We start from the raw sequence: 16349 nt of genomic DNA, 5'->3' as shown, positions 1-16349 counted from the left end.
CGTCGTGTGTGTATGTGTGTGTGTGTGTGTGTGTGTGTGTGTGTGTGTGTGTACAAGTTTGTGTGTGCAGAAATCACGAGACATGGACCCTGCTATCAAGTGGTTTGCCTAGTTTCAGCCATGCATCACAAGGCCCCGTATGAGGAACGCCAGGTTACATGGTGTCAGACAGTGGCTCCTTAACTTGGCTTTATACCAGAATCACTTAGGGAGGTTTCTAGTTAAGTGAACCCCAGATCCCACCCTGAGCTGTGAGTGCAACCCTGTGAATAGAACTCAGGGAGCTGTTTTTTCAAACAAGCTCTTCCCAGGTGCTCATTTGTCCAGCCCACTGGTGTGGATGTGTGCTCCCCGAAACAGGGAGGATGGAGACCTCATAGATGGGGAGAGCTTGGCCTGAGCACAAAGTTGGGTATGTTACAGCAGCACAAGCTGTCAGGTGAGATGGGGCAGCATGGTCCCGTGGGCCGGCACTCAGACAGTACTCTGTGAGGTAGAAGTCAGAGGGCTGCAGAGGGCCTTCCTCCAGATCTGTCACTAGCTGTGTGGTTTGGAGCTGGGCTCTGGATCCTTCTGGGCCTGACTCTGAGCCATAGGACTGGCCTGGACTGGAGACCCCCTCCTGCATGGGCTCCTACAATTAAACCACCAGGCACACTCAGGGAAAAAACAGTTTCAAACTCTTGGTTGGCACACTTTCTGAAAATTACTATTAAAACGGGGTTTCCCAAAATATTTAAGCCGACAGCTCAGCCTCCACTGAGCTGTGTGTAGCACCTGTGATGGCTGGTGAGGGGGAGCAGGACAGCTGCTACCATGGACTTGAGCTCCCATCCAGAAGGGATGGAGGGAGGAGCAGGGTGCAGGGCCCAGAGCTGTCACCAACTCACACCAGGGGTGAGTCTGGGACACATGAAGCATAGGAGAGCTCTCAGTTTCCAGGGGTTTTCTAGCAGGTCCCCTTTCTGGACCCCTCTCAGGTGCCGGCAGAGGTCCGGCTCCAATTCTGACTTAAGTGTGGAGACATCACAGGCTTGGGCTGCTTGCTGCCTGGCAGGATCTCTGCACAGCCCCCAGGGCACCTAGTAATCATGACTGCTTGCTTTCAGCTGGACCCCCAGGCCCTGCAGGACAGAGACTGGCAGCGGACTGTCATCGCCATGAACGGGGTATGTTGGCACCTACTTTTCCCAGAAGATTAGGGTGGCCCCCATTCCTTCCAAAACAGTCCGAAGGAGGCTAAACCTGAGCTAGTGTGTGAGGTGGGGCATGGCTGCAGGAGGCAGAGGTGCTGCAAAGCAGAGTCACTATGAACGTTTGGTGGCTGGTGTCGTAGTCACCAGCCAGGCACTGAGCCTCCCTCCCCAAACAGTGATCCAGTGGTACCACCAAATTAGGCAGGGCCTCGACCCTGGGGTCTGCCTGTAGAAATGGAGACCCCTGATTAGTTTTCAGTGCCCCAGAAGGATTTAAATCTTTAAAAAAGAAAGAAAAAAGAAACAAAACAATTACCTACCAGGAGAGGTCTGGGCATATATGACAAAATGTTACATTTGATAGATAATTCATGGCTTTTTGTTATGTTACTTTCTATGCTTTTCCTCTTGTTAACTATTAAGAAAGAAAGAGAAGCAGTGGGGATTAGGGTGGGGAGGAGTGTCCTGCAAGAGCCAGTCTTTAAATCACCCTGACTGTTCCTGGCCCTTGCTGAGTTGGGCCAGGGGGCTGCCCTGTGCTGGGATCTTAGCCCGCTTGCCTGGGGAGGGGGATGATTTGCCAAGCCCCCAGGGCCTCTGGGAACTCAGACTGTGAGTCTCAGAAGGGTTAGAGGGCTGTGCTCCCTGCCTCCCCCTGCAGATTGAAGTGAAACTCTCCATCAAGTTCACCAGCAGGGAGTTCAGCTTGAAGAGAATGCCTTCCCGAAAACAGACAGGTGTCTTCGGAGTCAAGATTGCCGTGGTCACCAAGTGAGTGGAGAGGGGTGAGGGCTCATGCATCTGTTATCCTCAGGCACAGGGGGCACCCCGTCCCACCCCCACCGAGCAGGTGTTTCTGAAGGAAAGAGCAGGCAAGGGTCTCCACTCTCTGCATGGTCCTCTGAGCACAGGATGCCTCTCAGGCCAATGGAGCACTCAGTGTGCTTAGCTGCCTCCTGTTAACCTAGAAACTTGTCCTCATCAGTTCAGGAATGTCCTCGCCCCCTCATGCAGGCCGGCGGGCTGGCTCCCACACTACCACTGGAGCAGCACAGAGTCAGGGTCTTCTTCCCTGGCTCTGAATTTGTCACAGTCAGGGTTCCTGTGGCAACCCCAGCCCCTGGGGCAAGGTCACTTGTGAGGAGAAGTTTGTATGCTGGTTTGAGAGCAGTTCTCAGGGACACGGGCCTCTTTCTCCCAGAATCCATTCATTTCCCCTGTTTGGAATCCAGCCGGGCCCCTGACCTCAAAGGCCAGAGCCTGTGTCACATGTCCCCCGGACACCTAATTGTATCCAAACACCACTCCCTGCCCCCAGCTGCACCCCAGCCTTCCCCCCAGCTCTCTGGGTGGACCTGGGCTTGAGCAGAGAGGACTGTGTCAGCAGTTACCCCAAATAAGCACCGCTAATGGGGGCGGCTTGGGAAGGAACTTTGCTGAGCTCCTGAATCCAGTTGCTAAACTAGTCTAAAGCTGACCCTCCAAACAGCACATCTCCTATTTTTAGGGTACTCCTACTCTGGGAATTGGGTGTTGTTAAGATGTGAGCAAAAAGTGTTTAGAACCACAGGATTCTGAGTGCTGAGGTTAGGCAGCCCTGTGGGGTTGTTCATCCAGCAATCCAGCAGGTGTTGGAGTGCTGCTATGTACAGGGCTCACCTCTTGCTCAGGCCTGGAGGGGTCAGGGTTCACCTCTCACATAGCAGTCTTGGCAGAGCCAAGACTGGGTCCAGGACTCCGCAGCCACCTATTAACCCGATGCCTGGAATGTTTTAACTGACTTCCTATGGCTGATAACACCTAGGAAAGCCTCCTGACCTTCCCTAAAGATCACATATAACTCACAGGTCATCTGACTACCTTAGAAAGACCCTAATAAGATCTAAACAATGTTAATCATGAACTCTGAGAGCAAACGGAAGGCATGCAAGAGAGTCTGTGTACGCCCACACCCGGGGGCGTTCATCACCCCCATCTCTAGGTGTCCAGGTGTGCAGACAGTTGATGGGTCCAGCTCTGTGGCCTGAGCCAGGGGCTGCCAGGCACTGAAGGTGCTTCCCCTCGCCCTGCAGGAGAGAGAGGTCCAAGGTGCCCTACATCGTGCGCCAGTGCGTGGAGGAGATCGAGCGGCGGGGCATGGAGGAAGTAGGCATCTACCGTGTGTCTGGAGTGGCCACAGACATCCAGGCGCTGAAGGCGGCCTTTGACGTCAGTGAGTGTCGGCCCCACGCGGTGCAGGATGGGGTGTGGGCGTGGTGACCTTGCACCCCACGGTGCAAGTGGTGACCTTTCATGGTCAAGGCTCCTGCTGAGTATATTAGGCTCCGTACATTTTCTTCACTTCTTGTCTGATTTTTCCAGTGAAAAGAAGAGGGAGGGGTGAGAGGAGGTTCCGCAGAAGCCCGTTCTCCTGTCTGAGCCACATGTGCATGGCTCTCGTGGAGCTGGCCCAGGGGCTTATGTGGGGCCGCCCCACCTCCCACTGGGGCTTGGCCTGCTTCACAGGGTAGAAAAGAGGTGCCGACCAAAGCTTTGGAGTCAGTGTGGTCTGACTTCTAAGTTGGTGGAACTACCTCAATCCCCAGATGAGGACACTGAGACCCCAGAGGCTCCTCAGAGTAGAAGGTGGCAGAGCCAGGACATCGTGCCTGGATACTCTTCCCTCCCTGGTTTGTGACACAGAGGGCCAGTGGCCACCTGAGGCCAGAGGGAAGGCACTGGTTTAAACTGTAGAGTGGCACAAATAATCCCAGTATCAGAAGATGCCTGCCGTCAGGTAGTTGCTGCAGAGCGTAGCCACCCAACTCCTGCCCGGGCACCGTGTCTGCGATACCTCCACTGGCCTGACAGCCTCTCGTGGTGGCTCTGCTACCAGGCCGCCCCTTGCCCAGCAAGGGAGGGGTCGGGAGGACGCCTCCTCTGCCAGAACCGCTGGCATACTTGGAAGAAGACACAACCTGCTCAAAGGAGGAACCCCAAAAACCGTCCTCCTGCTATGGGCTGACTTGCCTGAGGCAGGGAGAGCGGAACCCTACTTGGTCTCCGTGAGTAGGTAGGTCGTGCTTCATCTCCACGCTCCTTCCAGATAACAAGGATGTGTCCGTGATGATGAGTGAGATGGACGTGAACGCCATTGCCGGAACGCTGAAGCTGTACTTCCGTGAGTTGCCGGAGCCCCTCTTCACCGACGAGTTCTACCCCAACTTCGCCGAAGGCATTGGTGAGCATGGGAGGTCTCCCCAGCCCCTCCTGTCCAGTGGTACTCTGAGGTGGGAGAGATGTCAACAGCAAGGTGAGGGTGAGCTGCGCCCCCTCCACCATGGTCCACCTTTGAGCCCAAACTTCACGGTGGCAGCGGACCAAGAACCTAGCTGGTCCTAGAAGGCCTCTGCCTATCCTCAAAGGGCCTCCTGCTGTCCCCATCCCTCCAAGGAGCCCAAGAGGGTGAAAGGGCTGGTACCACTGCGGCACACCGGAGTACGGGGTCCTGGAGGCTCCTTCCTCCTCACTGCAGTGCCCCTCTGCTCCTCTAACCCCAGCTCCTGGTCCTGTCACATTGGGCTTCAAGCCCAACCTGACCCTAGGTCCTCCTGGAGGGTGGTGTCCGAAGTGGGGGTGTGGGGGGACAAGGCAACTGCAGCTTCCACACCCAGCCTCCAGGGCCATTCATTCAGCAGAGGACCCCCAGGGTATGCAGGGTGATGAGGGAACTTCCAGGGCCTTGAAACCTTCCTGCCCTCACTCTTCCTGCTTCAGTCCATGCTCAGCTTCTCATGCCTTGGGCTCTTCTGAGCAGAAGGTTGGAATGGCCAGGTCGGCTGGGAGGGCAGTGATGCCTGCCACCTCCTGGCACTGGATCCTCACTGGGGGCGAGTGCTATGTGGGCCAGGACAATGATGGGCCTGGACTGCCCTGAGAGCCCCAGGAGGGGCCTCCAACTTGGTCATGACCCTGAGAATAACCCCCTCCCAACCCTCTGCAGCTCTTTCAGACCCCGTTGCAAAGGAGAGCTGCATGCTTAATTTGCTGCTGTCGCTCCCAGAGGCCAACCTGCTGACCTTCCTCTTCCTTCTGGACCACCTGAAAAGGTAACCCCAGCTCTTCCTCAGGGGCCCCCAGGCAGCAAGGCACGTTCTCTTGTGGCCCACTGTCTCCTAGACCCTAGTCACACTCCATGGCTCCTAGGGCCCTCTCCCCCCACCCCTGTCTGTGGTTACTCATCCGTTCTGGGTATTGCTCCACGGCCTTAAGGGAAGAGTGAAGCGCTTCAGCCATGGCCCGTGGTGTGCCTGGGCTTCCTCCCCGCTCCAGGTCATGGCCCACAGCTGGCCAAGCCACCTGCCAGCCCCAGGTGCTCTTTGTCCTAGGCCCCTCCAGCCCAGAAGAACCGGGGTGCAGTCTGCTTCCAGCACATCCAGGGGTGGGGTGTCTGTGTTGTGGAGCCAACCCAAGGCAGAAAGGGGTGGCTCCCACTCTCACATTCCCTGAGCCACCCTCCAGAGAGGTCTGGCCCCTCCACCTCACCTCCATCCTGAAGGCCGTGTCTCAACAGCACCCTCTGCTTTGGCCCTCTGCAGGGTGGCAGAGAAGGAGACGGTGAACAAGATGTCCCTGCACAACCTTGCCACAGTCTTCGGCCCCACGCTGCTCCGGCCATCAGAGAAGGAGAGCAAGCTCCCTGCCAACCCCAGCCAGCCCATATCCATGACCGACAGCTGGTCCCTGGAAGTCATGTCCCAGGTATGGGCAGAAACAGGCTCCAGCTCACGCCGTCTGATCTCAGAGGTGGCCTCTGCCTGGCCCACCCAGGGTCCTATGGGTTATTCCCATCCAAGGTGTACAGGGGGAGGGGTCCAAGGTGCTGAGAGAGGCACTTGCCTGAGGCCGTGTGGCTGGGAGGGGAAGGGAGGACCCAGGCCACTGTCCTTCTTTCTGTTCCTTACTGGGGCTTCTCAGGGCCTGTCTGATATTTTCAGGGGCCTTCAGATCTCTTGGCGGGAGGGGCTCGTGTCGCCAGCACACTCTGCAGCTGTGAGCACCCCTCTGAGCCACTTTCCTCTTTCCTCCTCCCTGCTCTGCCCCGGCAGGTCCAGGTGCTGCTGTACTTCCTGCAGCTGGAGGCCATCCCTGCCCCAGACAGCAAGAGACAGAGCATCCTATTCTCCACTGAAGTCTAAAGGGTCAATTCCATCTCTGAGAGGCCAGCAGAACGGCCTGGAAACCTCCTGCAAAAACGGGCTATCCACAGAGTGGGAACCGAATCTTCTTGAGGAGTAATTAGGCCACCCCGCCCCCAAGGGCTGGACTACCCTTGTCTAGGGACTGCCTAGAGACAACTACCCAAGGCAAAAGGCTAAGTGGCCTGGGCAGTTCTGGACCCCGCCCCCCGGCCCTTGGGCCTGTGAGCTTGCAAGGAGCCTCAGACTGTGGTTTTCCATGCTGCCACCAGAGGGTGCCCCAAGCCAGCATGCCTCAGCGCGCAGCAGGCCTGGCCGTGGGACCAGGTGAAGGGAGTGGTTTCTACGAACTTACCAGAGTTTAAGAGATTTCTACTGGAACGCTTGTCAAGATGCACCCTCTCCAGGGAGAAGGGAACGTGACCAGATTCCCTCACTATCGTGTCTTGAATAAACACCGATGCTGCTTCATACCTTGGGGGCCACAGCCCTGTCCCTGTGTGGGTGGGGGCTTTTCAGTTTCCCTGACTTAGAAATTTAACTCTGTTTATGTAACAGAGTTTGAAAAGCTAAGTCAACACTGTGTAGCGTTTGACCCCTTTCGCCTCCTTCCTTCCTTCTCCTTCTTTCTAGAAGGAACTCTGTCCAGAAATGGGTCTTCCTATTCTGTCCTGTTGCGTTGTTTTTGCTGTTCATGTGCCCCTCAGAAGGCAGCTCCCCTTGGAGCCTTGTAACGCCTGTCTGTCTGTCCAGGACCGACACCAGGGGGAGGGAGGCCCAGGCTGCGCACTTTATGGCTTCTTCTCCAGGGATAGTGACCCTGTCCACTGCCTGTTGGGCACAAGCTCTCCTCTTTGGCTTAAAAAGGCCTCAGTCTTTCTGGCTTCCTCCAGCCTGTTGCCCCCTCTGCCCACACCCTCCCTCCCCCTGATCATCCCCCGACATCAGTCACTTCATTCTCTTGCTCTCTGCTGAACAAACTCAGTAAACTTTTGTAAAAGTTTCCTCTCGGCAGCAACAGCTTGCTGACAGCTCGTTTTAAACTTTGATCTGAATAGCCTTTTGATACTTGAATATTTTTAAGTTTTCTACATAGTTTCTAATTTTTTTCCTAACAGATTCAGATAACTAATACGATATTAGAATGTACTCCATGGACAATTCGTGTCCCAGCGGCATTTTGTCTTCCTCTACACGCCAACTCTGTTTTTGTCAGGGGCCAGTTCTGAAGTCTCCTGAGCATCAGGAATGTGGGGGGAGGGGGTGGTTAGGAGCAGGGGGCTGTTCCACTGGCCAGGCTCAGGGTGGGGCGCTCCTGTCCCGGAGCAGGTAGAAAGACAGGGACTGGCAGCTACCTCCCCTCCCTGCTCTCCAGATACCGGTACAGAAGCCAGGACATTCCTGGTAACCCTCCTGACCATCCAGCTTGTAGAAAAGAGAACGAGGGAGGCCGCTAAGTCTTTTGAAGAAATAGATCTATAAACAATTGCATCCTTTTTTTTTTTTTTTTTTTTTTTTTTTTTTTTTTAAAGAGAGGGGTTAGGGCAAGGAGAAAAACCTTGAGAAGCCAAGTTTCCATGCTGGTCTTGCAAGAAAAGAGAATGTAGTGAACCAGAGGAGGAAAGCAATAGTGTGACTCAGGAAAAGGTGTTTGCTTGTCACATGATTACACCAGTAACGGTGGCAATGTCCCATGATCCCTCCCATGTCCTGGGTGGCAGGGGTGGGGGTGGGAGGGCTCGCCTGACACGTCAATAGGCAGCTCTTGCCCAAACTCGCTGCACATGGGGGGACATGTGCTCTCCAGCCTCCCCTCTGCTTGTGGACCTGCTGAAGCAGGGTGGGGGTGGGGAAGGGCAGCAGAAAACAAAGTCTCTTAAAGGTTTTATGTCCACATACTATATTTATTTCTTTGTACTTTTTCCTTGCGAGGAGAGCAGACCCACCATTTTTAAAGGAGTGTGGCTCTCCTGGGGGTAGAGGCAGGGAGCAGGGTCCTCTGCCCTCTGCACATTTCTGGACTCACTGGGTTTCTTAGGCCTCCAGCTCTGGGCCGCCTCTGGCCTGGCTTCCCAGCCCCATCCATCTTAGCACCCCTCCAGCCCTGCAAGGGGAACACACTCTGCTTAGAAAAGCTACACCCAGCACTCGTTTCTGTTCCCCTGGTGTCATGATTTGCATCTGTCGCATTGAAACTGGAAAGCAATATATCAGTGTCTGTGCCAATTTTCGTTCCCTCCCCCTACCTCCTCCCCCTTCTTACTTTTTATTTATATAGAATGTGTGCTGTTTGATGACAGAATGACCACTCTTCCTTGTGTAGCTCTAAAAGCGCTCCTTCGCCGGGTCACAGTGGCAGTGGTCACTGGCCGCCTCTGTCGCCCTGTCTCACACACGGGCCTGGGGGTTGGTAAAGCGAGCATAGGGCAAATAGAGTCCTAAAGCCCAGACATGACCTTCCACGAGGCACGGCTGCGGGACTCTGCAGCAGACGAGAAGCCTGGAGCAGGGAGCTTGATCCGGCCCCCCGAATCTGGAGCAGGGAGCTTGGCTGTCTCTGCAGCTGCATTTCTGCTTTGGGCCCAGCCATCCCTATACCACCGTGGGGGAAGGGACTGCTGACACTTTCATTAAAGTTACCTGAGACTACTTGTGTCAGTGGTGATTGCTCCATTCAGAAGGAAAACACGATCGGAACCTCTGGGAGGGTCCCCGAGCTGCTGGGTGGGAGCTGGGGGTGGGCAGCAGAGCTGGAAGCAGCAGCAGGCGATGTAGAGGGCCCAGGTGCCCCGGAGGCCACCTAGGAGGGCAGCGCACACCGCAGTGAAGAAGCCAGGCCCAGTGGGGTCTATGCACCACAGGCGGGCACCGCAGGCAGTGTTGGGACGTGAAGCAGCAGAGCAGGAGCTTGGAGCCCTCTGGTTTAGGGCGGTGGGGGTACCGGCCATGCCAAGCCCAGAGGCAGGGAGGACTCCAGCCCCCCACAGCCTGGCCCTGCACCGGTTCCTTGGTCTCTGTGGTTTCCGCTGACACCAAGGTTTGGTGGTCCTGCCAGGTCTGGCCTTCCTGCTGCCTGCAGGCATGGGTCTCTCTGAGCTGCCACCAGCCTTGCCCTCAGGAAAAGTCTGTCCAGCTTACAGGGAAGTTGTGCCCAGGGCGGAGACCGGTGTAGGACTTGGGAGAAGCTGGGTCACGCTCATTTGCCACCCCCCTGAGTCTCACCCCGAGACTCTCCTAAGGGTAAGGCTCACCTCGGAGACTGCAAGTGGCCAGTGAAGGCCTTCCTCAGACCCACAGGGAGGAAGGTCTCCTCGTCGGCTGCCTGGTCAGCCCCCGAGGGTGGGGGCAGTGTGGTGTGTGGTCATCTGCCTGCCCTGCGATTCTCCCTCCGGCTGGCCTCCCAACACTGCTGCCTATGGGGCATCACTGCGGCCAATTCACTGGCCTGTGGTGACCCGGAGGAGGTCACACCGAGAGTGCAACAGGATGCCCTGGGATGAGCCTCCCCCCCCCTCAGAATCTCCAAAGGCATCAGAGCCCCCTCCCACAGCACCCCTCCAGCATCCCCTCCCACAATATCCCCCCACAAGTCGTCCTCACGCAGTGTCCCCTCCTCTCACAGGTATAAGAGTTGACATTGGGTTTTACCTGCATTGGAAAAGCTTCACCTACACCATGTCATCTGTCTACTCTGACATCTACCGATGAAGAACAGGCTCCCACTGGCCCTTGTCTGAGTATTCGACCCCTAAAAGGCTACAGTTAGTTTTCTCTGTCCCTACAGTCGTGGTCCTGTTTGAAAACCAATAACAATAACAAAATGTTTTATTTTTTTAAGTTTATTTTTGAGAGAGAGAGAGAGCGTACGCACAAGCAGGGGAGGGACAGAGAGGGAAGAGAGAGAATCTCAAGTAGGCCCCACACTGTCAGTGCAGAGCCTGACATGGGGCTTGAACCCACAAACTGTGAGACCATGACCTGAGCCGAAACCAGGAGTCAGATGCTTACCTGACTGAGCCACCCAGACGCCTTGCAATGTTTTAAAGCCTTACCATATCACTCCTACTAGGAGTTGATTTTTCGGGCAAGAGCTGACTAGCCAAGTTCCTAAGAGCAGGCTCCATGTCCAGCCAAGTCCAAGCCAGTGGTCCCAAATCTGAGATCTTCCACCTCAAAGGGCCCTCAGAGGCCTCTTAGTCCAATCCCTTTGCTTGATAGATGGGGACACTGAGGCATGCAAGGCCGGGGGTGGGTGGGCACCAAGTCCTCCCCACCCAGGGTCCCAGAGCCAGTAGATGAGCAGAGGCTAGGATCTCTGTGTTCTGCTGGCTCCCCAAGCTAGCTCCCTTTCTGCAGGAAAGGGCAGAGCCAGGCCTTGACCGCCAGCCTTTGCCTAGATGTGGCAAGGCTCGTGAGGGCACACGGTCTGAGGCCTCCAGGTAGCCCACATGTACACACCCTGGGCAAATAAAAGGAGACAAAGTTTTGTGTAGAAATCTCAGCAAAACTTACATACTTGCCCCTCAAAAAAGTGCATCAATTGCATTAAAAGGAAACATTTCCACGAACTAACGATGGACTATCACAAATAGCTCTGGAAAGATAAACAGAAAAAGTGAGGGGGTGACAGACCCAGCTCTTGAAGAGGCCCAAATGGGCTCCTGGAGAAGCTGCCATGGGTCAGCAAGCATCAGCAGGCTGAGGGGCACGCCAGGATAAGGAGGGACTGTCAGGCCTGAGGGAAGGGGTGTTGGAACTCAATGTAACGAGTGGAGGAGAGCAATGGGTCAGCTGCCAGGCGCAGCCCTGTGTCTCTGTCACCCCAATACTTGTAGCCCAGAAAGGCCAACCAGGGCCATGACAAAGAGGCACCCACGTAAACGGTTTTTGGGAAGACAGGGCCCCGTTGCACCTCTCAGATGTGTTGAGATCAGAAAGGAAACCAGCTGCTTTGGGGGACCTAAGCTGCTCATCTGTGCACTCCCAAACAAGATGCAGTGAGCACCCTGGGCCAGGCAGCCGACTGGACATCACGTGGCCATGTGTCCAGAGAAGGGCCTTCTAGGCGCCTCTCCGGCCAGTTCAGCTAGAACACTGAGGGCAGTCCACACACCAACTACTTTTCCATTCTCCTGTGGGTGGAATTGGGCAAGGTCTGACCAGAAACTCTTCCTTACGTTTTTCAGTCACTTTGTTGCAACCTGAGCCTGGCAGCCGGGGGTGTGTAAGTTCAAATGGGATGCTGGACAAAGAAGGGGCCTTAGGAATGGGGCCTAAACAAGTCTGGGTACCTAAGCAAGTTCAGGTCCCAAAGTAGCTGCAGGCTGAGTAGCCACAGAAGCAGAGATGCCAGGATGGTGGCCACCCCGGCCCCAGGAACTCCCCAGGGGTGAAGAGCTTGAGTGACTAGGACAGATGGACCTCCCAAAGTCATGGCATGGCCCCCAACGGCCAGCAGGGAAATTCCAGCCCCGTCCACTGGGAAGCAGATTCTGCAGATGCTCATTTAAATACAGCTATCATTTAAATTACATGAAGGGGTGGTGTTGACGGACCCCCCTCAGGATTTGCTGTCTCAACTCTGGGAGGTGAGCCCCACCTCCCAGCTGCAGGGGAAAATGGGCCAGAAGGAGAGAAAAACAATGGACAGAGGGGAATAGCTGCTGTCTCTTCTATTTTTTGGAGACAGTATTTACAATGTTGGGGAGTGGCGAGCAGTCATTTGGAACAAGCTAAGGCATCTATGACCTTTGTTTGTGTGCTCCATTAGGTAAACACTTCTGGGCTACACTTCCCACTGGGGCCCTTTCACCTGGTGATCACCAAGAAACAACTCTCGGGGCTCCTGGACAATGAGCAGTGACTGCAGGAGCCCTAAACACCCCTGCAGACTGGTCTCCAGCCTCTGAGTTTCGGCCCACCCAGGCCACCTCCTGCCAGACCTGCCTCCTACTGATGCCATGCTGGGGTGCTGGAGTGCAGCAAAAATCCCTCTTCTGCCTGGTTGGCATTACCTACCCCCTTCCCACACTCTTCATGGCTGACCTAGAGTTTTCCAGACTCCACTATGCCATGGCTGTTATGAACTGAACCGTGTTCCCCGGAAATTCATATGTTAAAGTCCTAACCCCCAATGTGACTATATTCAGAAGCCCTTAGAGAGGTAACTAAGGTTAATACAATGACCTTTGGCCTTTGGCCCTTTGAACTCCTGGAAGTGGAACCAAGCTGGGAACCTAAGTTCTCCCTATACTCCTCCGTGGGGGGCCAGGATGACCACACAGAGGGAAGGGGGTGTCACTCACCTGCCCTGTCTAGGCCACATCAGTGAACCTCACAGACAAACATATTTTGTGGCCTCCTCTTCTGCTTATAGTCAATGCAAATCTTTTTTAATTCACAGTCACCCTGTGGCTCCTATGAGTGACCTAACCATAGCCACCACCCAGGCATGGCATGTACAGGGTCATCCCAAGCTGAGGCCCACATGCTTGCTTGTTTCGCTGTGAGGGTCCCCAGACAATGGTGATCTTTAGGGGCCCAAAACCCCTATGCAGCTCCCTCCATCCCCTCAGCTACTCAGCCTCGAGACCCCTCCCCTAGAGTTCTGAGGTCCCAACTCAGGGTCAAGGCCTGTGCTTCCTACTTCCCGGGCCAAGTGGATGGGTGAGAAATTGTAGCACCTGACAGGCAGGTCAAGGCTGAACCCCGAATGTGGTAGGGGAGGGGAGGCCTCAGGGTACTGAGGATTTCCTAAGCCCCAGTGGAGTACAAGCTAACTGGGAAACAAGGCTGGGATACTGGACAGACTGGCATGCACTGCCAGGAGGTACGCACTGTGGCCTTTTGCCTTGGTAATGTATGACTGCTGCTCTCAAGGTGCTTAGAACTTAAGCCACATGCCTGTCCTGGCTGGACCATGTGGTCCCTAAAGCCAGCTCATGGCCATCATTGTCTCTGATTCTCCTTATGAGAGTATTCCCATGTTCAGACAATACCAGTCCTCTGAAAGAGGAAGTGGCTCTTCCATCATCCCTGTAATGGGTGAATTGTGCTCCCCCCCTCAAGATATGTCCAACTGGAAACTTGTAATGTGATATTATTTGGTATAAGGGTCATTTCAGATATCATTGAGGTAAGGATCTCTAGATGAGATCCTCGCAGATTAGGGTGTGCCCTAAAGCCAATGACAATCATCCTTACACGAGACAGAAAAAGAGAAAACAGACACGCAGGGAGAACACCACATGGATTGAAGGCCAAGATTCGCTAGATACATCTATAAGCTGACGGTTGTTGGCAGCCACCAGAAGCCAGGAGAGAAGCATGGACAGGGATTCTCCCTCCAAAAATCCAGAAAGAAACATCCCCTGTTCCCACCTGCATTTGGGACTTCAGCTTCCAGAACTGGGAAAGAACCCACTGCGGTTATGTTAAGCCCCTTTGTGTAATGCCGTCTCCAGAAACTAATACCGTCATCCTGCTAGTAAGTCCAGCACTGTGGCCAGACCCCGGCTTTCCAGCTTCCTCACCTGTTCTCCCACCTCCAAATGCACTCCTGCTCAGAACAGAAATGGATTGTCCCTCCTTTGTCCTAGGGCCAGAGACTGAAAGGCTGGGGTGGGGTCCCTGGAGACAGACACGGGGATCATCACACACAACCCAGCCTGAGAGCTTTGGCTACTGTCCTCGGGCCCCTCTCCCACCACAGTCCTGCCTACAAAAGACCCTGAGAGGGGCGCCTGGGTGGCTCAGTCAGTTAAGTGTCAGACTTGTCATTTTGGCTCAGGTCATGATGTCACAGTCTGTGAGTTCGATCCCTGTGTCAGGCTCTGTGATGGCAGTGCAGAGCCTGCTTGGGATTCTCTGTCTCTGCCTCTCCCCCTCTCATGCTTTCTCTCTCTCTCTCTCTCGCTCTCAAAATAAATAAATAAATAAATAAATAAATAAATAAATAAACTTAAAAGAGAGAGAGAAAGAGAAACCCTGAGAAAGTGGACAGCTCTTTCCTGGCCTGTCTCCTCAGGCAGCTCAACCTATAGACCCCCTGTGCCCCACCTCTGCAGAGAATCCTGTAGAGGCCGCTTTTAGGCAACAGGTTTGAGCAATGGAAACTTAAGCAAGGCAAAAGGGCCCACAGTGACCACTGGGCTGAATGCAAACAGGCTCATTAAGCCGCCTGCCTCAAAATGGCCATAAGCCCTCACTGACCAATGGGCTACTTACAACCAGTCAGAGTTACCAAAAAAGGGGAAATTCCATCCGTTCCCATGCCTCCTCACTCCACCCTGTAACTATAGTCTCCCCCACCACCACCCTGTGGCAGACAGTCTCTCCTTTGCTGTCCTGCCCACTGCTCCCTAGTCCTTCTATCTCCTGTGTTCTGCCTTGGGTGAATTCTTTTTCCACCCGCTACTGAACTCCGCAATCAGGATGCCCCACATATCTCAACACTGCTGCCCATAAACACACTCAGTTCACTTCTAGCTCGCAGAAAGCAGGAGAGAAAGAAGAAACAGCCCTTTCTTGACATTCCCCCCACCCAGGTACAACCACACCCTCCTTCTCCGTCCCCATCGAGCTCCCAGGAAGGGCTGCCTGCCCTTGCAGTCTCGCCCCTCAGTGCCACTTCCTTTGTGTCCAGGTCAGTCTGGCTCTGCCTGGAAGCCAAAGGCTGTTCCCGCCCCGACAGCCTCTGACATGGCTACCTGTCCCTCCTGCCGATCCCCTCCTCCCCTGGCTTCTGTGACAGGTGTGTCCTGCTAACCAGTTTGAAATTAATTCCCCAGGGCAGTTTCATGTTTTCCCAGCAGGCGTGTCCTTCCTCCAGATATTTCTAGAGCTTCTCTGAATTGCCTTCAGGTTTTCCTGCGAAAACAGTGCTTTGGGTTCCAAACAGGATAATGATACACTGTTATGTCCCTCTCTTTTTACCCATTTTCTTAAAATTTCCCCAGAGTGAAATTTACCCTCAAAGGGTGAATTTTTCCAAAAATCCTGAACATGGTTCTCAGCGATGTGGGCGTGTTGGGAGGCTCGGGTTGTGTGCAAAATTCCCAGGAGGCTCCTTTGCAAGGTGTGGGGCAACACCAGCTGGGGGTGCAGCCCCAGGATTTAGAAGCCAAGACTTGTGGCACCTCTTGGATGATTAATTTATCTTACTGAAGCTCACTTTCCTCACCTGGAAAATAAGGATAAATAAGGATTCAGTTAGACACTGACACTAGGAAGACCGATGACCATTACTTAAACCTCAGGCACTTTAGGGGCGCCTGGGTGGCTCAGTCGATTGAGAGTCCAACTTCAGCTCAGGTCATGATCTCATGGTTCTTGAGTTCCAGCCCCGCATCGGCCTCTCTGCTGACAGCTCTGAGCCTGGAGCCTGCTTCGGATTCTGTGTCTCCCTCTCTCTCTGCCCCTCCCTCACTCACACTCTATCTCTCTTTCTCTCAAAAACTAAATATTTAAAATGTTTTTCTTTAATTAAAAAAATAAACCCCGGGCATTTTACATTAGAGTCCCTTTCTCCAGCTCATCACTGCTGTCCCCATATTCCCATCAAGATGTGCATTTGTTTCCCAGAGGTCCCCAGTGCTGGGTAGTTGAATCAGGAAGCTGGACAAGGGTTATTGCTTTCTGTGGATGGGAACTTGGACACTGAGAGACAAGAGGAACCATGTCATGAGCCCTTACCACATGCCAAGCCCTGTCCTTGGGATGTTTACAGTCTCCATGTCAGCAGACACTAAATGCATCATTACCGTTTATTAGCCATGCAATTTCCATGTGCCAAAGACTTCGAAGAGAAGTGTGGTGTGCAGGGGGCATGAAATAGTGTGGGGTCCTGTTATTTAGTCCCCCCAGCACTCCAACTGGCAAGGGAGTATTGCCATTGTTCACAGAAGAACTGGAGGCATAGAGAGGTTGAGGAATATGCTTGAGGTCACATAGCCAGTGGCTGTCTGAGCCAGGGTTT

General features: G+C 54.2%; 1 protein-coding gene across 1 annotated transcript in view; it reads left to right on the top strand.

The window, feature by feature from the left end:
- BCR (BCR activator of RhoGEF and GTPase) overlaps window positions 1-9022 on the top strand; it is a 130258-nt gene extending 121236 nt beyond the window's left edge. Inside the window, exons 17-23 of the mRNA XM_045458963.1 lie at window positions 1110-1169; window positions 1858-1967; window positions 3269-3408; window positions 4282-4416; window positions 5179-5284; window positions 5774-5936; window positions 6284-9022. Coding sequence (XP_045314919.1) covers window positions 1110-1169; window positions 1858-1967; window positions 3269-3408; window positions 4282-4416; window positions 5179-5284; window positions 5774-5936; window positions 6284-6373 — 804 coding nt within the window. The 3' untranslated portion in view covers window positions 6374-9022. The remainder of the gene's footprint in view (window positions 1-1109; window positions 1170-1857; window positions 1968-3268; window positions 3409-4281; window positions 4417-5178; window positions 5285-5773; window positions 5937-6283) is intronic.
- The last annotated feature ends 7327 nt before the right edge of the window (window positions 9023-16349 follow it).

The sequence above is a fragment of the Leopardus geoffroyi genome, chromosome D3, assembly GCF_018350155.1.
Source record: "Leopardus geoffroyi isolate Oge1 chromosome D3, O.geoffroyi_Oge1_pat1.0, whole genome shotgun sequence".
NCBI lineage: Eukaryota > Metazoa > Chordata > Mammalia > Carnivora > Felidae > Leopardus > Leopardus geoffroyi.
Note: the sequence above shows the minus strand (reverse complement) of the source record. Positions and strands in the feature narration are given on the sequence as shown.